Source organism: Spea bombifrons, chromosome 8 (assembly GCF_027358695.1).
Source record: "Spea bombifrons isolate aSpeBom1 chromosome 8, aSpeBom1.2.pri, whole genome shotgun sequence".
Classification (NCBI taxonomy): Eukaryota; Metazoa; Chordata; class Amphibia; order Anura; family Pelobatidae; genus Spea; species Spea bombifrons.
In genome coordinates, this window is record NC_071094.1 from 45,802,156 (window position 1) to 45,823,325 (window position 21,170).

The window sequence follows — 21,170 nt, forward strand, 5'->3', positions numbered from 1 at the left end:
CTCCCTCTTCCCACAAAGGCAAAACAGTTCAAAAAGTATTATTTTTAATGCAAAATTAATTTAAAAAAATTAAAACAAATACAGTGAGATTAGTGATGTCATCGTGACATCACCGGCATACATAAAATGTACGAGAGATACCTAAAGGAATCTCTATCAATACTGGAGGGAGGGGGCCCCACTATTATATTTTCGGCCCAGGGCCCACCAGAGCCTCCACTCATCCCTGTTCATGTCTCCTGCTACCAACAGAATACCTTTTTTTTATTTTCTCTACTCTATTAAATAATTTCATTCATTAGGGCCATAAATATTTACTGCAGTATATAAAATGCCATCAATTCTGCCTAAAACCACAACATATCGGCCAAAAGGGGTCTTTATTTTTTTTTTAATAATCCTGCAATAAAAACAGTTGGGTATTGAGAACATTCCCATAGATTAGATCTTTCCGGTCTTTTTCTGAGCATTGTATATATCAGTTTTAACATTTTATGCAAAAAATCTCCTCTTTTTTGTTGTATATTAAATCCTTCGGCATTTTTTTTGATTAGATCTCTTGGCTCGATGTTTTAATTATTGTTTTAGATTAACCGCCAGCACAGAGAGTACATTTCCCATCCTAAATTTTAATTAATGTTACAATAATAAGTCGTTTGATTGCGGATCCCGGGGAGAGTCTTGAGCTAAATAATCGGTGAATCAAATAGATCAGCCTTTTCTGTCCAATCAGTGTAGATTAGAGGGATTCTAGACACAGTCCGTGTAGAGCGCTTTCTCCATCTAATCAATTATTTTTTAAAATCTTTGCTCTCAATCCGCCAGTTTTTTATGTTTTGTTCTTAAACTTTTTATAACTGATAACTTGTCTATGGTAGAAGAAGGGTTAACGGGGGGTGAAAGACACTTTGTAAGGTTTTGGGATGTTCCCGAGTCCGGATACATCGGGTGTGATGTCCAACTCTTCCACCGGCACAGAAGAGGTGAGTTTGAAGTTCTGTATAATGGTTACCAGGAAGAGGAAGAGTTCCATTCTCACCAGCGCCTCCCCAAGGCAGACCCGCTTTCCTGTAGATACAGACAGACGTTCAGTGACCCTAATAGCACCCGATATTTAATAATAATAATTATATATAATAGGCGGAATATACAGGGATATAACGGGTTATAAGGACGGGATTAGTTATACGGCCGGAGAGTATATAATATATAATAGGCGGAATATACAGGGATATAACCGGTTATAAGGACGGGATTAGTTATACGGCCGGAGAGTATATAATATATAATATGAGGAATATACAGGATATAACGGGTTATAAGGACAGGATTAGTTATACGGCCGGAGAGTATATAATATATAATATGAGGAATATACAGGATATAACGGGTTATAAGGACGGGATTAGTTATACGGCCGGAGAGTATATAATATATAATATGAGGAATATACAATATATAACGGGTTATAAGGACGGGATTAGTTATACGGGGGAGAGTATATAATATATAATATGAGGAATATACAGGATATAACGGGTTATAAGGACGGGATTAGTTATACAGCCGGAGAGTATATAATATATAATATGAGGAATATACAGGATATAACGGGTTATAAGGACGGGATTAGTTATACGGGATGGAGAGTATATAATATATAATATGAGGAATATACAGGATATAACGGGTTATAAGGACGGGATTAGTTATACGGCCGGAGAGTATATAATATATAATATGAGGAATATACAGCATATAACCGGTTATAAGGACGGGATTAGTTATACGGGGGAGAGTATATAATATATAATATGAGGAATATACAGGATATAACGGGTTATAAGGACGGGGTTAGTTATACGGGACGGAGAGTATATAATATATAATATGAGGAATATACAGGGATATAACGGGTTATAAGGACGGGATTAGTTATACGGTATGGAGAGTATATAATATATAATATGAGGAATATACAGGATATAACGGGTTATAAGGACGGATTAGTTATACGGGGGGAGAGTATATAATATATAATATGAGGAATATACAGGATATAACGGGTTATAAGGACGGGATTAGTTATACGGCCGGAGAGTATATAATATATTATATGAGGAATATACAGGGATATAACGGGTTATAAGGACGGGATTAGTTATACGGGGGGAGAGTATATAATATATAATATGCGTAATATACAGGGATATAACGGGTTATAAGGACGGGATTAGTTATACGGCCGGAGAGTATATAATATATAATATGAGGAATATACAGGATATAACGGGTTATAAGGACGGGATTAGTTATACGGAGGGAGAGTATATAATATATAATATGAGGAATATACAGGATATAACGGGTTATAAGGACGGGATTAGTTATACGGGGGAGAGTATATAATATATAATATGAGGAATATACAGGGATATAACGGGTTATAAGGACGGGATTAGTTATACGGGTGGGGGGAGAGTATATAATATATAATATGAGGAATATACAGGATATAACAGGTTATAAGGACGGGATTAGTTATACGGCGGAGAGTATATAATATATAATATGAGGAATATACAGGGATATAACGGGTTATAAGGACGGGATTAGTTATACGGCCGGAGAGTATATAATATATAATATGAGGAATATACAGGGATATAACGGGTTATAAGGACGGGATTAGTTATACGGCCGGAGAGTATATAATATATAATATGAGGAATATACAGGATATAACGGGTTATAAGGACGGGATTAGTTATACGGCCGGAGAGTATATAATATATAATATGAGGAATATACAGGATATAACGGGTTATAAGGACGGGATTAGTTATACGGGGGGAGAGTATATAATATATAATATGAGGAATATACAGGGATATAACGGGTTATAAGGACGGGATTAGTTATACGGGGGGAGAGTATATAATATATAATATGAGGAATATACAGGATATAACGGGTTATAAGGACGGGGTTAGTTATACGGCCGGAGAGTATATAATATATAATATGAGGAATATACAGGATATAACGGGTTATAAGGACGGGATTAGTTATACGGGGGGAGAGTATATAATATATAATATGAGGAATATACAGGAGATAACGGGTTATAAGGACGGGATTAGTTATACGGGGGGAGAGTATATAATATATAATATGAGGAATATACAGGATATAACAGGTTATAAGGACGGGATTAGTTATACGGGGGGAGAGTATATAATATATAATAAGGGGAATATACAGGATATAACGGGTTGTAAGGACGGGATTAGTTATACGGCCGGAGAGTATATAATATATAATATGAGGAATATACAGGGATATAACGGGTTATAAGGACGGGATTAGTTATACGGCCGGAGCGTATATAATATATAATATGAGGAATATACAGGATATAACGGGTTATAAGGACGGGATTAGTTATACGGGGGGGGAGTATATAATATATAATATGAGGAATATACAGGATATAACGGGTTATAAGGACGGGATTAGTTATACGGCCGGAGAGTATATAATATATAATATGGGGAATATACAGGGATATAACGTGTTATAAGGACGGGATTAGTTATACGGCCGGAGAGTATATAATATATAATATGAGGAATATACAGGATATAACCGGTTATAAGGACGGGATTAGTTATACGGGGGGAGAGTATATAATATATAATATGAGGAATATACAGGGATATAACGGGTTATAAGGACGGGATTAGTTATACGGCCGGAGAGTATATAATATATAATATGAGGAATATACAGGATATAACGGGTTATAAGGACGGGATTAGTTATACGGGGGGGAGAGTATATAATATATAATATGAGGGATATACAGGATATAACGGGTTATAAGGACGGGATTAGTTATACGTCCGGAGAGTATATAATATATAATATGAGGAATATACAGGGATATAACGGGTTATAAGGACGGGATTAGTTATACGGGGGGGGAGAGTATATAATATATAATATGAGGAATATACAGGATATAACGGGTTATAAGGACATTCACTCTCAAAAATACAATTATCCGATGGAGTTCCCTACCTGCAGCCAGAGGCATGAAGGCCTCATTCCTCTTAAATTCTCCATTTTCGTCTAGGAAGTTTTGGGGGTTGAATTCGGTTGGGTACGGGAAGCAGGTTGGATCCTTCAGCACCGTGGTGAGAATTGGAAAAATATCAGTGTCCTGGAAAACATGATGATTACGGTGAGAAATTATTATTACACCGGAAACGATATCCACCATCGCTAAATCTGTTTCATAATGCGCTTAATAGCCGTCCTGAGACCCAACACAGACATTGAGACAGCCAGGCCTTGGGTGCCCCCCAGCCTGTATAAACTGCATATGTCACCATCGGAGATATAGGAGGGTTCCTGTGGCACGTCTGTATTCTATACCTTGGGAATGGTGTATCCTCGTAGCTCCACATCCTTTGTCGTTTTTCGCGGCACTCCCAGCGGGAGAAGGTCTACAAATCTCTGCATTTCGTGCATCACGGCCTCGGTGTACGGCATCCGGCTCCTGTCCTGTAATTTTGGGCTACGATTTCTACCAATAACTCGGTCGATTTCTTCGTGGACCTCGTCTGAAAGAGGGATCTCAGGGTTAAAAGAATAGGGGATTCTGGGAAAGTAAAAACCAATGACCTGGAAACCAAATCTGTCCATCCAACCCACCAAAAAGTCTCAGGATCTGGTAAACGATACGTGTTCTGAGTGGGTGTTGCGGGTTAAACAGTTCTTACGTGGCCAGTAAAAGATTTCTAGGGTTCCGAGGAATCGCTTACCGAGAACATGAGGATATTTCAGCAGAATCAGGAGAGCGTATGTGAGGGTCGTGCTCATGGTCTCCACCCCAGCGAAGAAGATCTGCAGCGTGCTAAACACCAGGTTCCTCATATCAAATTCAGTCTTCGGATCCATCTTCTCCTGAGAAAATGACAGAGCATGTAACTCTATATATATATGTCCAATAATATGTCCGGATAACCCCTCCTATTACCCCATATACTCCCCCCATAACACGATTACACCATATTCCCTCCCTATAACCCATCCTATTACACCATATACCCCTCCTTATCACTCCTCCCATTACTCCATATATCCCACCTATAACCCCTCCCATTACTCCTTATACCCCACCCTATAACCCCTCCTATTACTCCATATACCCCTCCTATTACTGCATATACTCCCCCCATAACACCAATTACACCATATACCCTCCCTATAACCCCTCCCATTACGCTATATACCCCTCCCTACCACCCCTCCCATTACTTTTTATTTGTACTTTTCTACCTTTTCCATTTTAACGAGAAAAGCGTCCACGTAATCCCTTATGTTACTGGGATCCAAAGTCTTCTTATTGTCTTCAACCTTCTTCTCTACGTAGCGCACGAGTTCCCCCAGGTAGTGGAAAAAAATCTGATGTTGTCCCGGAAGGAACGCCATCATCCTCGGGAACATGTCAAAACACTGCAAGAGATCTCTCTGAATGATCTGCTGGATTCTTACCGATCCCCCTTTGTGGGTTCCGTCCGCGTCTTACCTGCCCCCACGGAGAGCTCGCGATCACAAACGACTGATAGATGTAATTCAGCACGTTCAGAAGCTCCTTGTCCTCGTAGTCGCAGCGGCTCCCGAACATAATGGAGAAGATGATGTTACACGGAGCCTTGGTGAGGATCGACCGCGGGTGAACTGCAGCTCCTACGACGTGAAAGCACGAGATGTTCTCAGGGTCTTCTCAGTGACAGAAACTACTTTATGTACTTACTGTATATCTGAGATGCTCCGTTACGGAGGTAAAATGTCTTTCAACGTACTACTCTGATCCTGCCTCACATTTCAGATCTGGAACCAACAACCCCAGATGTACGTCACACTGGTTTTGTGTGCTATTTCACCCTTCGAGGCTAATATACCCCCCCAGCGCTGTATACAGTAATATAACCCCCCAGCGCTGTATACAGTAATATAACCCCCACAGCTGTATACAGTAATATAACCCCCAACGCTGTATACAGTAATATAACCCCCAACGCTGTATACAGTAATATAACCCCCAGCGCTGTATACAGTAATATAACCCCCAGCGCTGTATACAGTAATATAACCCCCCACACAGTATACAGTAATATAACCCCCCAGCGCTGTATACAGTAATATAACCCCCAGCGCTGTATACAGTAATATAACCCCCAGCACTGTATACATTAATATAACCCCCAGCGCTGTATACAGTAATATAACCCCCCACACAGTATACAGTAATATAACCCCCCGGCGCTGTATACAGTAATATAACCCCCAGCGCTATATTCAGTAATATAACCCCCAGCGCTGTATACAGTAATATAACCCCCAGTGCTGTATACAGTAATATAACCCCCCAGCGCTGTATACAGTAATATAACCCCCCGCGCTGTATACAATAATATAACCCCCAGCGCTATATACAGTAATATAACCCCCAGCGCTGTATACAGTAATATAACCCCCAGCGCTGCATCCAGTAATATAACCCCCCCAGAGCTGTATACAATAATATAACCCCCAGCGCTGTATACAGTAATATAACCCCCCACACAGTATACAGTAATATAACCCCCCAGCTCTGTATACAGTAATATAACCCCCAGCGCTGTATACAGTAATATAACCCCCCGCGCTGTATACAGTAATATAACCCCCAGCACTGTATACAGTGATAACCCCCAGCGCTGTATACAGTAATATAACCCCCCAGCGCTGTATACAGTAATATAACCCCCAGCGCTGTATACAGTAATATAACCCCCAGCACTGTATACAGTAATATAACCCCCAGCGCTGTATACAGTAATATAACCCCCCAGCGCTGTATACAATAATATAACCCCCAGTACTATATACAGTAATATAACCCCCCAGCGCTGTATACAGTAATATAACCCCCCACACAGTATACAGTAATATAACCCCCCAGTGCTGTATACAGTAATATAACCCCCCAGCGCCGTATACAGTAATATAACCCCCCAGCACTGTATACAGTAATATAACCCCGAGCACTGTATACAGTAATATACCCGCAGCGCTGTATAACCCCCTTTATCTGCAGATCTGGAGCCGCCGTCGCTGTCAGTCATGTGATATTTGGGGTGACTTTCCCGGCTCAAACACCGCACTGAGCTGATGCTTTATGGCGATGATAATGAAGTCTATCATGAAGCCACTAAGGCAAAAGGCGTGATACGTTGATCTCTCTGTATCTTTATTGATTTTGTGAAGACTAATAAAGATTGAAACTTTGAATCACATTGGACTCATGTGGATATAATTTGCTGCACAACGTCATGCGCTTGCGCTGCTCATCTACCAATGCTAAAATGCAGCTGCCTGAAAACATTACATTATGGGGCAAAAACTACAAATGATACTGGCAGTAAAGACGGTGACCGTTCCCCGTTCCCCTTTATTGTCTTTCATATCAGAAACAATGCCTTTGGTGGAAGCGATTACGTTTTTTTCTGACCTTTGGTCTTATTGAGCTCGGCCACCAGACAAGCCGCTTCCTCCCGAATGCGGTCTTCTGTGCTCCTCTTTCCGAAACCCAGATCCCGTAAGGTGGAGGCAGAGAATCGGCGGAGCTCCTTCCAGCGGTGCATGTCGCTGGTGTAAATCAGTCCTGGCGTTCAAAGGACGAGACGTTACAAAAGCAGAGAACAAAACTTTTTCCTTAATCAGCCGTTGGTCTCGTCTTAGATTCAGGAGCCGTATGTCTATCCCATGCATGTTTAATCCCCTCACTGTATTACCCTCTACCACCACTGCTGGGAGGCTGCTCCACTTATCTACCGCACTCTCGATCTTTTTTTTTTCCTGCTCTAAATCTCTTGATTTTACCAACTTTAGTTTTTGCGACATTTGAACTTCCCAGGAATGGAAACGCTTGGCAATCACAAGCAGCAAAATATCAGAATTTTTTTTCCCACAAAAATCTAGTATTGGTCAAGCTGTGGAAAAAAAATAATCTAATCTTTTATCCTATAATGTGATGACCATGCGATCGAAGTCAGGATCCAAAAAAATACAGTATCATGCGTTGCTAAATAAATACGAGGTCAGAAGTCACATTTCTGTTCATGAATCCGGCTCCACCGGTTTTGTTCTTTTATTTTTTAATTGTACTTTATTTGGGTCGTTCCGTTTTCACACAGTTTGTAATGAACCCGCCTCACCCCCAAAAAAAACTGGAGCCAAGAACAATCTGGTAATTAAAAAAACCCAAAAAACTAGATTAACCATTTCATTCCATGTTATCATGCATCAAACTCATTAAAAGTAGACTTGGTCGCCGGCCAACTCTTCGTGTTGGGAAAAAACCTTCGTATTCAGCGAATATTCGCCCGTTCCTGTGTTCGGTTCGGGCGAATATTCGTGTACATTCTTCGAGTTTGTTTTTTTTCTTCTTCGTTTTTTGAAGAAGAGGTTAATTGGTTAATTGGTTGGTGGCTGACGAGCCCCCTGTCGGCGACCAATAAAGTCGCTCGTACAGACCTTTAACTCTTGGAGAGGGGAGACCAATGGTCAGGGGATAAAGGGCAGTGCCAGTGAGTCTATTGGTCGCCTGCAGGGGCCTCCTCAGCCATCAACAGAGTCGTTCACAATGCCCTTTAGCTCCTGACGGCGAACCTACGGATTTCTGCTCCCGTTAACCCCTGCAATGCCTGGTAGATAAGGTAGGCTAGATGGGGAAGAGACCCGGGAGATTAGTAAACGAAGATGAACTAAGAGAGAATTTAAAGGAAGCTCAGAAGTTGACTATGTTCCCACCGCTGTTCCTGGGACGACGTGGGGATATCTCAGCGATAATCCTTCTCTTCAAAGAGATATCGAGGAGTGCAGCTTCGTGGGGTCGAGTTTCTGAAGGTTAAACGAGGAATCACTCACCGTAGTTCTTGTATAAAGCGTCAAATATTGGCATGGCCCCCCGAGCCAAGAAGTCATCTGCTCTGTCCACAAGGATCTCCTTCACTGCCTTGTATCCAGTGACCATCACCACCGGACGGGTCCCCAGGTATATCGTGCAGACGTCTCCATATCGCTCACTTATCTATAAAGGAAAATTGGGGGGGGGGGGATTGGGAATAAGCGTGACGGGGGCCTGGCCGATCATCAATCACCCAATAAATACTCAAGAGACCTGCTGGACTTTAAAGGTCACAGATTTATGAAATACCTGCGATATACGTCAACATAAACATAACTTCAAACTTGTAAACATCCACTCAATATTTGCATAAACCCGCAATCAGCCTCAGCTACTAACATCATCCTTAAGTGCATACTCAAAACTGAGCGCCATCGCTCACTAGGACCGTGCCCTACAGGACAGGTTTAATCGACGATAAGAGGGCTTATCCATGCACGGTAGCGAAACCGATACTTCCCACGGCAATCCCATGGGGAGTCCTGCATGTAGCCCCCGCACTGACGCCAGACCCCGAGAAACCCCCCGCCACGCCCAAAAAGGGAAGGGGCAGGAACTTTGCTACGTAGGACGTTTGAAAAGTGAAGGTGCAGAAATAAATACCCCAGGGAGGGGTGACTCCAACGTTAGCATACTGCCCCCACTGACCATTGGGCTTAGGCCACAGACAAAAAGATATTGGGTGACAGCCAGCCGAATTATGCTGACCCCTCCGTGTATGCCCCTCCACGTCTTCTGCTGGATTATCAACGGGTTAAATAAAATGGGGCGTTTAAGGCAACGTTCCAAAGAATATTCGAAACTTGTGAGCAGATTCCAAACTACGAAGAGTAACAAATCAATCATCCTCAACAAAAGAGCATGAGAAAGATTTACCTCCAGGAGCGTTTGTACGAAGTCCCCTTTCCTTAATTGTAAATAATTCCCCAGTAGCGGAAGGGGTTTAGGTCCTGGAGGGAGGTTCCCGCTTTTCCCAAAAATCTTCTTTATGCTGAAAATCAAGATAAGACAAGAGAGGCCGAGAGACAGCAGCAGAGAGACATCTTCAGAGAAGTTCATGCTGAGCTGGTAGACCTGCGGTTGTACTGGTGTTTACTGGTGATAAGTGAGCGTACTCGCTGGGACATGCTTACAGACTGAGTGGGGCAGACTTAGTTCCGTAAATTATAGGTAGAAGAAAGGAGGACGTGGAGGCAACGCCAATTTAACGAGTAGGTTAGATAACACGTTACAGGGAACATAAAGAATTCCTAATTCGTACAATGTCTGTCTTATTATTATATTATTATTATATTATTATTAATAGCGATAGATTCTATATATTAATAAAATTCATTCACGTCCTATGAGCCTGTCGTTAAAACCATGTGCCAAAAAAATGTATTTGCTTGTCTGTAACTAGCACATGCTTTTTCTTACACGGACCCACTTACCTACGCTCACCCCTGAGACCACACTCACCATGCACTCACGCACACACATACACTCTAACACCATATAAATACATATACACTCACATACACTCTAACACCATATACATACATATACACACATACACTCTAACACCATATACATACATATACAAACACACACATACACTCTAACACCATATACATACATATACACACACATACACTCTAACACCATATACATATACACACACATACACTCTAACACCATATACATACATATACAAACACACACATACACTCTAACACCATATAAATACATATACACTCACATACACTCTAACACCATATACATACATATACACACATACACTCTAACACCATATACATACATATACAAACACACACATACACTCTAACACCATATACATACATATACACACACATACACTCTAACACCATATACATATACACACACATACACTCTAACACCATATACATACATATACAAACACACATACACTCTAACACCATATACATACATATACAAACACACACATACACTCTAACACCATATACACACACATACACTCTAACACCATATACATACATATACACACACATACACTCTAACACCATATACATACATATACACACACATACACTCTAACACCATATACATACATATACAAACACACACATACACTCTAACACCATATACATACATATACAAACACACACATACACTCTAACACCATATACATACATATACAAACACACCTACACTCTAACACCATATACATACATATACAAACACACATACACTCTAACACCATATACATACATATACAAACACACACATACACTCTAACACCATATACATACATATACAAACACACACATACACTCTAACACCATATACATACATATACAAACACACACATACACTCTAACACCATATACATACATATACAAACACACATACACTCTAACACCATATACATACATATACACACACATACACTCTAACACCATATACATACATATACAAACACACATACACTCTAACACCATATCCATACATATACAAACACACCCTCTCTCTTTCCCTCATCTGTCCTCCTCTTCCTCATGAAGAAATAAGGCCCCTAAATTGTTTAATAAGAGATTCCCTTCTTCTACTTTTCATTCCACTTGCATCTCCTGCATCTTCTTTCTTCATCCGCTTTCTCCATAGACTTGGCTTCCCGGGGGAACTTTCGCAGATTGGTGGAACGGAGAAGAGGCTGTCCGCCCTTTTGCCAAAGTTCCCCGGGAGGCCAGAATAATGAAGAAAGAGGCCTCTCTGTGTCACAGGGACAGCCCCTTCCCTGTTCCGCCAATCAAGTGAGAGCATCTGCCCAGAGTCCCCGCCCCTTTTATGGAAGTTACCCGAGAAGCCGAGTCCACGGAAAAGCTGACGAGGAAAGAAGACACAAGGAGCAGCGGACGAAAAAAGGACGAAGAACAAGAATACGAAGATGGATGAGAGTGTGATAGAGCATGAGTGAAAGTGCGAAAGAGCAGTGGCACCACTTTATGAAGGTATTACCACCATCTTGAGTGTTGTTGTTATTCATTTTGGGCATAGAATTCATTTGTCTGGATCCTCCATTGGGTTGGTTAGTATGGAGTATTTCATTCCGATGGGTGCCACCCAAGCAGCTTATGCCACCCTATGTTGGAAACCAACCAAAAAATATAATTAAAAAAATGGTTTCTTCAAGACTAATTACCTCCATCGTATATCTGTTTATCTATATCAGTGTTTATGCCAAGTTCGGATAAGGTGACGCTGAGAAGAGGCCAAGGCTCGGGCGTATGGGAGCCTCACCCTAAAGAGGACGGCATTTTATAGGGTGAGGAATCATTACCATGGATAAAGGACTGGATGAAGACGGGAGGGCAATAGTGGAGGAAACAACCATGCGATAGGGGAACATCATCTCGATGCAGCAACCCCACCAACCAGCCGCTGTATTTAAGCCGAGGACTACGGACGGAGTGATCTGAGGGTCTTTTAAGGTTTTTGTTACCGCGATGCTGTATCTTCCTGAAAATCATTTCTCGGTAACATTCCTTTCCTGATTATATTTTGAATTCTCTGTTCCTTGGAATGTTTAGACAGGCTGTGTAAACGGCACTGATGTCAAATATCTGGGGACATTAAAATAAAGTTTGTGCGCAAACACATGACACGGGATCAACGGTGACATCGGGCAGATTATCAACTCAACGCCTCTCTGCTTCCAATTCCAGCCCAAAGAAGACAACTCTAAATACTCCTGGCCTTGTCAACCTCCCCCACAGCTAGAATCGATGCCCCCTTTTTACACATTATATAAAAAAAATCTTCATATAAAAAATATAGAAAAAAAAAAGCACCCATAACCCTATGGTCAACTTCATATAAACTTAAATATATTTAATTAGTGGACAAAACTCACTGATGCACATTTCATGCAGAAAATATACCGTATTGGCTGGAATATAGGCCGCACCCTTAAAGTTTGGTGCTATTTTAAAGAAAAAAAATGTTTTTCAAGAAAAAGTAGACATTAATGTAATGGTAAAACAGTATTTTGTCTAATGAATGAACAGGAATACGTGTATTTTAACATTTTGGCATCTATCAGTTTGTCAGCACATGTTATTTACAGACAGAAAACCAATAACCCTTAATTCATAATGCACCTTACTTACAGATATGCCCCTCTGCCCCTGATATGCCCCTCTGCCCCTGATATGCTTTAAGCCCCCAGATATGCCACTCTGACATCCCAGATATGCTTTATGGCCCCTAGAAATGCCAACCTACCCCCTAGAAATGCCCACCTACCCCCTAGAAATGCCCACCTACCCCCTAGAAATGGCCACCTGCCCCCCCAGATAAGATTTATGCCCACTAGAGATGGCCACCTGCCCCCTAGATATGCTTTATACACCCTAGAAGTGCCACTCTGCGCCCCTGCTATCCCACTCATACTCCCTGATGTCTAGCAGGTCCAGCGGGTGAACGTCTGTGCGATTCGCGTAGGTAACCTCCGCTGCCAGCACTTCTATGGTGGAGCACCGGAAGGTTATGTCACGCCCGGCAGCGGAGGTCATCGCCCAGACATCCACAGCTGCCGAAGAGAAGGGTCCAGGTCCCCTGCAGCGCTGCGGGGAAACTGGATCCTAACCCTGCTGCTTACCTGCAGCATGGATAAATGAAAACGGAACAAAAACACCTGCCCGGCGCCTGGAACTGCATGTCCGGAGCGTCGGGCGACACGAACTGCGCATCCCTGCGCTAAACCCCGAACATAGGCCGCACGCCCACTTTAAAGACCTAAAGTGTGGGGGGGTGTGGCCTATATTCGGGCAAATACGGTATTTCATAAGAATGTAATTGCAAAATACAAATGCGTTTATCTTCTCGATCTTCAGACTCCGCCTTCGCCCTCGTCTTTCATCTGCATATAAAACCGAAAATTCTCTGCATTTCAGCCAAAACACGATTTAAACCCACAGAGAAAGCGCCGGGTCTATCAGCGCCATCTCAACATGTTTGTGTCTGAAGATGTCTCTCTGCTGCTGTCTCTCTGCCTCTCTTGTCTTATCTTGATTTTCAGTCTAAAGATGATTTTGGGGAAAAGCGGGAATCTTCCTCCAGGACCTAAACCCCTTCCGCTACTGGGGAATTATTTACAATTAAGGAAAGGGGATTTACTAAAAACCCTCCAGGAGGTAGGTCTTCATCGAGGATGAGATCGGTCAAGACTTTACGACTTTATAAATCATGAGTCGGACCGGTCTACACTCTGACCCGATTTTCCTCCCGTTCTTCGACAGCTCAGAGAGAAGTACGGGGACGTGTATACGATATACATGGGGCCGCGGCCGGTGGTTGTCATGTCCGGATACAAGACGGTGAAAGAAGTCCTTGTGGATCGAGCAGACGACTTCTTGGCTCGGGGGGATATTCCAACATTTGATTCTTCTTACCAGAACTACGGTGAGTGATTCCGGACCCAGACAGACTGACCCTAGAAAAGCTTAATATCCCCCAAAATCAGTTAGATTTTAGCAGCACTAGAAGTAGGTTATTGCTACAATATGACGATGTATGCAAATTCTCTTCTAGGTTTTGAACACGAAAGAGGTCGATGATCAAATACTCTATACATTTAATAAAAGATATAATAAACATTTATATATTTAATAAACATTAAATATTACATTTATTAAACATTAAATATTAACTAAACATTTATACATTTAATAAAAGATATAATAAAATAAATGAGTGAAATAATAAAACCAAATAAATAAAATAATAATACACGTAATAATTAATAAATCATGTGATATCATTTCTTGTCAATGTATATAATTGTTTCCATTTTTTCTGTAAATCAGATCAGTGCACTGGTAGAACCGCTCCCTATTTTGGCCACGGCGTCTTTAGCTGAAGTCGATTTTTTTTATTGGACCAACATAGAAAAATAAAAGAACATGCGCTGTCGGGTCTTCAGAGGTCTCTCGGGAAATGTTCCACCCCAAAAGCTTACTTTTTCTATATATTTTTCTATATTTTGGTTATATTATCCCAGTTAACCAAACCGCGGACCCAAACTGCTGTTTCCAGTTCCAAAATCTGTATATTCTGTGATTCCCACCCGGGCTGGCAAACGGGGCAAAAGCCTGGTGGGTTGTACCAGGTCGAGGGGGTATTTTACTTTTATACATGAAGACAGTCGGGCCCCGGTGTCCCCCACTAATCTAGGGTTCTGGAAAACGTTTATACTTTTTTTGCTTCTCACAATTGATATAATGCCGCAGCTCTTTAACTATTAACTTAACTGTTATTAATTATTATATACATTGTAACACAAAATGGAATTGCTGGTGTGAGCTGCTGATACAACTTTCCTGCTTCCATACACTATATAATTTATACACACACACACACACTCACTCACACATATACATATACACACATACATATACATATACCGTACATACACATATACACATACATACACACACACTCACTCACACACATACATACACACACCCCCCACACACACACACATCCACACACACATACATACACACACACACACTCACACATATACACACATACATATACACACACCAATACACACACATACATACACACACACACATAAACATACACACACCACACACACATACATACTAACACACACACATATACACATACATACTAACACACACACATATACACACACACATATACACATACATACTAACACACACCCCCACACACACATACATACACACACAAATATACATACACACATACATACACACACACACACAGTATCATGTTGCCTAATCTCTGAGCGGAGAGAATAGAATTTGGCGCAGTTTATCGTTCCTGTGAGAATTATCAGTTTTTCAATCTTGGCTGAAATAGGCGGTTTATTGTTTGGGCTTCCATAACGATCATGTGATCGGGGAGCAGCCCAGACTAATGCAGTCAACAAGATGGGAACGATATTTTGGCAACATCAATGTTTTTTGGGAACGTTACAAGAAGGCACCTTTGGACACAAACACAACATCTACTCAGCCTACAAAGATCCATCTCAAACATTTTCTCCTTCAACCACCAGGAATTGCTTTTACCAGCGACATGCACCGGTGGAGGGAGCTCCGGCGTTTCTCTCTCGCCACCTTGCGGGGTTTCGGAATGGGTAAGAGGAGCATCGAGGACCGGATTCAGGAGGAAGCGGCTTGTCTGGTGGCCGAGCTGAAGAAAACCAAAGGTGAAGAACCTATAGATGGTTCCAGAACCACGTGTTAGGGGTAAAGCAAAGATCCCTGTCCACTTCTGCCTCTATATCTACCTTGTATGTGGACCGCTTAAAAGTAATCACCCCCTGTACAAGACAGCCTGTAGACAAAACCTGGGCAAAAGATGCAGCAGTCAGATCACCACTCACAGTGGCTTTGCTTTTAATAGGAATCATCAGCATGATGTTGCGATACCGGCTTAATACCTGAGGCTTGGGGGTAACACGAGAAATACCATTATATAAGTTATGGTGAGTAAAGGTGATGGAAAACCCTTCCACTTAAATTTAGCAGGGTAGTAGAAGTATTATTATTAAACACTCATCTACAGACACCGGACAGCCAGAAAGCTTGTTTTTTCCCTCAGAAATCTCATGGTGCTGCCACAACCACAAGGGATTCTGGGTAGGCGCATGCAAATAAGGTCAAGCCTCAAGTATTAATCCAGTATCCCAACCTCATGCTGTCTGTGAACGGTGATCTGGCTACTGCATCTCTTACTTGACTTTTGTCTGAAGGCTGTATTGTACAGCGGGGCAATTACTTTCAAGGGATCCATGTATAAAGTGGATGTAGAGGCAAAAGGTGATCATTGTTGGCCTTATTTGCATGTGTCTACCCAGAATCCATTGTGGTTGTGGCAGCACCATGAGATCTCTGAGGAAAAAACAAGCCTTCTGGCTTCTCTGGTGTCTGAAGATGAGTGTTTAGTAGTAATACTTATACTACAGCTTGACACCAGCTCATACTTTCAGCTATATTTATGTAAATTGTTGAGTGACCAACTTGGCCAATAAAAGTCATTTAGTCGCCTCGTTAGAAGGTGGTCGTTTGGCCCAGAACTTTATTAAACTCAACAGAACCTAACTGGGCCACGATCTTGACTGATGACTTCACATAGTGGACACCAAATCATCGTGAGGCTCGCAATGATGAAACTCAAGGACACTTGGCTCGGTTTTAGCGTAAGTTGACTCCAGTTGAGTGAACCCTTTATAACCTAACATGATGAACAAAATCCATAAGATGGAACAATGAAGGAAGCAGATAAAAGAGGGCACTCCAGTGTCCCACATAGCCTGACGGCGAAGGATGTTTATTACAGTTCATTAATATGCATTCTTCGGTCAGAATGCATATCCTGTGTCTAAAATGTTTTTGGGTGAATTTGATTTGTTTCAGAAGTGTTCTTGGACCCCCGGACGCGTATAAACAAGGCTCCTGGCAACGTTATCTTCTCCTTGATGTTTGGAAATCGCCACGAGTATGATGATCAAGAGCTTCTCAACGTGTTAGACATCATGTACCAAACATTTCTGACTGTGAGCTCGCCCTGGGGACAGGTAAGGGAGAGGGTCGAGATAACAGGACGAGGAGCGACAAACAAGGAGAGATCTCAGCCTCAAACTAATTTCTCCCCAGTTGTATGACATGTTCCCGAGGGTCATGAGGCACGTTCCTGGTCACCACCAACATATATTTCACAACATGGAAAAACTCCTGCTTTATGTCGAGGACAGAGTGAAACAGAATCAAAAGACTCTGGATCCCAGTAATCCAAGAGATTACGTGGACACTTTCCTCATAAGAATGGAGAAGGTAAAAATCTACTTAATTCGTTTTTGGGAGTGTTATATGGAGTCATAGGAGGGGTTATGGGGGGTATATGGAGTCATAGGAGGGGTTATGGGGGTTATATGGAGTCATAGGTTGGGTTATGGAGTATTGGTATTAGATATTTTTATTGGGTAAAATGGTTTTTTTGTCAGAAGAATATCTATTTTTTTAAATCCTCTATAATAGGAGAAGATGGATCCGGAGAGTGAATTTACCCTGAGGAACCTGGTGTTTAGCACGCTGCAGATCTTCTTCGCTGGGGTGGAGACCATGAGCACGACCCTCACATACGGTCTCCTGATTCTGCTGAAATATCCTCTTGTCGTCGGTAATTAATCAAAACGCCACAAAACTTTCTGACCAGCAAAAGCTCCTAACACCAGAGCGTTATATACAGACAGCCAAAGTCCCTCCGTATTCTTGTAAAATGTTCCCATACATTGGCCGCTATCTGTCCACGTCTGTGTTTACCTCTCGCAATGCTGTCGGCCTGATGTGGGACACCGGCCGATCTCTCTGCCGCTGGTGTCTTCATGGCTTTAAAAGCCGCCCCTGCCTTTAAGACATGGTGCGTCGGGGTATGATGTCATAATCCAGCTCTGTTTCTTCATGGTGGGCATCGCCTTCTAACGCAGGCTATGGAGGCTGTGCTGAGCCGGGCCAAGGATCGTCCAATAGGCAGAGTCTGTCCCGGGTTTGCTGGTCCCGGTACTTTATTGTTGAAGGTCTTTGTCCTGTAAAGGGCTACAAATGGGTTGAACAAATAATTGACCGATTCTCTGATAAATACGGGGCAATCCATCCGCGGTATCCAAACGTTACTAGTTCCCAGTTTTCCCCCCACCGGTCTTTTCACCTCGCGTTCCGTTACTCTCTTCCGATCAGGCGAGGTCCACAAAGAAATCGACCGAGTTATTGGCAGAAATCGCAGCCCAAATTTACAAGACAGGAGCCGCATGCCGTACACCGAGGCCGTGATCCACGAAATACAGAGGTTCGTGGATCTCGTCCCGTTTGGTATACCTCGGAAAACAACTAAAGACGTCGAATTTCATGGATACACCATTCCCAAGGTGGGTCACCGCGCGATCTCCATGATACGATCACTATATGGCGGCTCTCCTGCTTGACGTTGAACAAGGAAGACGTTGGGTCGGGAACGGGGGCCATCCATCTCTGGGCTGCTCTCGTTTTAATTCCTGGGTCATTAAGGGTTAATGATGAGAACCCACTGCGCATGTGCAAAGGAAGATATGTTGTGCATCCTGTGTAGACCTTTTCAGGGCCGGGTCTATTCACTAAGAATGCAAGCCATTGGTCAAATGCAGGGGCCACTTGAATACACCCCAGAGTCTCAGCGCCGACACAGAATGGGCCGGTTACCATGACAGCGTTACCTCGCACTCCAGCTTTTTCCCGTATGATTGTTTTTCAGGACACTAATATTTTTCCGATGCTCACCACGGCGCTGAAAGACCCCGACTGCTTCCCGTACCCAACAGAATTCAACCCTCAAAATTTCCTGGACAGAAATGGGCAATTTGTAAAGAATGACGCCTTCATGCCCCTGGCTGCAGGTAGGTAACCCCACGGAGTCTTTGGGGTGACTGGAGATCTCTGAGCGCGTGACAGCGGGTGTCATACTGTATGTTCGGAGCCACGGTGACCACCAATTCACCTCGTCTCGCTCTACCCGGCCAAACCAATGGAGTTTCTATCTTGTCCTCTTTATATTTCACCCCACGCTCGTTGTGTTAGTACCGGTATTTGGTGTCCAGGAGCAGCTGGTATGAGAGATCTCTCCTTCGCACCTCCCGCCGCCGTCCTCTTCTCGTGGTTTCTACTGATAACTCCATCGGTCCTCCATATATTTCCAGGGAAGCGGATCTGCCTGGGGGAGGCGCTGGTCAGAATGGAGCTCTTCCTCTTCCTCGTCACCATCCTACAAAACTTCAGCTTTAAATCTCCCGGAGCGATTGAGGAGGTGGACGTAACACCGCAGGTGACCGGGCTGGGGAGCTTCCCAAAACCTTACAAAATGGCCTTTATTCCCCGTTAACGCTCCTGCCCCGCGAGTCTGGTCATTTTATGTGCAACAGTTATGCGTGCAAAATATTTTGATTCCAAGTATTGTCTGCGAATGACCAACTTTACATAGCGCTTTGCAAAGTCTTCTGGAAACTACTTATTATTGGAGTAACTTCTTGTTCTCAGGATCTGTGGTATTATTCCTCCCCATTAAGTTATCTCTCCTCTAGGGGTGAGCTGGAGCAGGTGGAAATGTGAGGGGGGTCCACATAACATGATGTTATTGATCACATGGTAAAAGCAAGAGGCTTAAAAGAAGGCTCTGGCAAGGGGTAAAGAAGTGAGTAGGTGTGTGTATGCACGTTAAGGTAACAGTATGTGTGAGTGTTAGCATGAGTGTGTATTAGTGTGAAAGTATGTGTAAGTGTGTTACTGTGTGTAAGTGTGTATGTGTTAGCATGAGTGTGTATCAGTGTGAGAGTGTGTTATTGTGTGTGGGTGTTAGGGCGAGTGTATATCAGTGTGAGAGTGTGTTGTGTGTGGGTGTTAGGGCGAGTATGTGTATAAATATGCGTGCCAACGTGTATGTTAGTTACCGAGCAGGAGTTAGATGAGGCTAATGAGGGCGCTTGGCTCGCCCACCCCCTGGGCCAGAGGGTACCACCCCTTCCCGCTCTCCCCTATTGTTAAATTGCTGGTTGTTGTTGATTGGTTCAGGCAGCCTTTCCAAGGTTGGGGGGAGGGGAAAGGTGAGAAATAGTAGGAACTATGTAGGAACTATGTTAGATAATGCTACTTTTTGGGGTCCTTTTTGCTACAAATCAGAGCTTTTATGACAAAATATATTTACCGAAACAATTACTGCACACATGATTTGTTCTATTATCAGATGAATTTAGCTAAAAGCAGCGAAGGGGGCGGTCCATCCATTTCTCTATGTATTATATAAATAAACTTTTGGCTATAAGGAGCCATCGTATGTCTTGGTCCGGCAAGAAAAAAATCAGATCAAATTCATCAGGAAACCCGGGTCCCACCCAAACCGGCATCTGAGAAATCCTGGCATATAACATGCGGATTGTGTTTCATTCCGATTAGATTTTTGACTAAAGACGTTCATTCTTTTTTCTCAGTCTGGGGCACAGAATATAAACTCGTCGCCATTAATGCAAAATAAATGATAAAGAACACAATACGCAATTTCTACAGATAACAGATTGACCGCTAGAGGT

At 42.5% G+C, this 21,170-nt stretch overlaps 2 protein-coding genes and 1 long non-coding RNA gene across 3 annotated transcripts in view; 2 read left to right on the plus strand and 1 right to left on the minus strand.

Moving 5' to 3' along the window:
* The window catches only part of LOC128502719 (uncharacterized), a 46,064-nt gene that overhangs the window by 15,450 nt on the left and 9,444 nt on the right, over positions 1-21,170 (plus strand). The window lies entirely within an intron of this gene.
* LOC128502702 (cytochrome P450 2A10-like) lies at positions 831-10,081 on the minus strand. Its single transcript, XM_053472592.1, has 9 exons — positions 9,899-10,081; positions 8,983-9,145; positions 7,565-7,717; positions 5,597-5,757; positions 5,347-5,523; positions 4,830-4,971; positions 4,441-4,628; positions 4,084-4,225; positions 831-1,068 (listed from the first exon to the last, which is right to left on the minus strand). The coding sequence occupies exons 1-9, from the start codon at positions 10,079-10,081 to the stop codon at positions 887-889; spliced, it is 1,491 nt and encodes a 496-aa protein (XP_053328567.1). The 3' UTR covers positions 831-886.
* On the plus strand, positions 14,017-19,969 carry LOC128502704 (cytochrome P450 2A11-like). Its single transcript, XM_053472594.1, has 9 exons — positions 14,017-14,199; positions 14,305-14,467; positions 16,113-16,265; positions 17,476-17,636; positions 17,716-17,892; positions 18,097-18,238; positions 18,796-18,983; positions 19,346-19,487; positions 19,788-19,969. The coding sequence occupies exons 1-9, from the start codon at positions 14,017-14,019 to the stop codon at positions 19,967-19,969; spliced, it is 1,491 nt and encodes a 496-aa protein (XP_053328569.1).

What these genes read in the sequence shown, in the direction of transcription:
- LOC128502702 (XM_053472592.1), bottom strand. Translation starts at nt 10,081, where the DNA reads ATGAACTTCTCTGAAGATGTCTCTCTGCTGCTGTCTCTCGGCCTCTCT. An exon ending in TCGTACAAACGCTCCTGGAG is followed by an intron (nt 9,146 to 9,898) that starts GTAAATCTTTCT and finishes TTTCCTTTATAG; the next exon opens with ATAAGTGAGCGATATGGAGA. An exon ending in CGAGCTCAATAAGACCAAAG is followed by an intron (nt 5,758 to 7,564) that starts GTCAGAAAAAAA and finishes TTCACGTCGTAG; the next exon opens with GAGCTGCAGTTCACCCGCGG.
- LOC128502704 (XM_053472594.1), top strand. Translation starts at nt 14,017, where the DNA reads ATGTTTGTGTCTGAAGATGTCTCTCTGCTGCTGTCTCTCTGCCTCTCT. An exon ending in TGAGCTCGCCCTGGGGACAG is followed by an intron (nt 17,637 to 17,715) that starts GTAAGGGAGAGG and finishes ATTTCTCCCCAG; the next exon opens with TTGTATGACATGTTCCCGAG. An exon ending in TCCTCATAAGAATGGAGAAG is followed by an intron (nt 17,893 to 18,096) that starts GTAAAAATCTAC and finishes CCTCTATAATAG; the next exon opens with GAGAAGATGGATCCGGAGAG.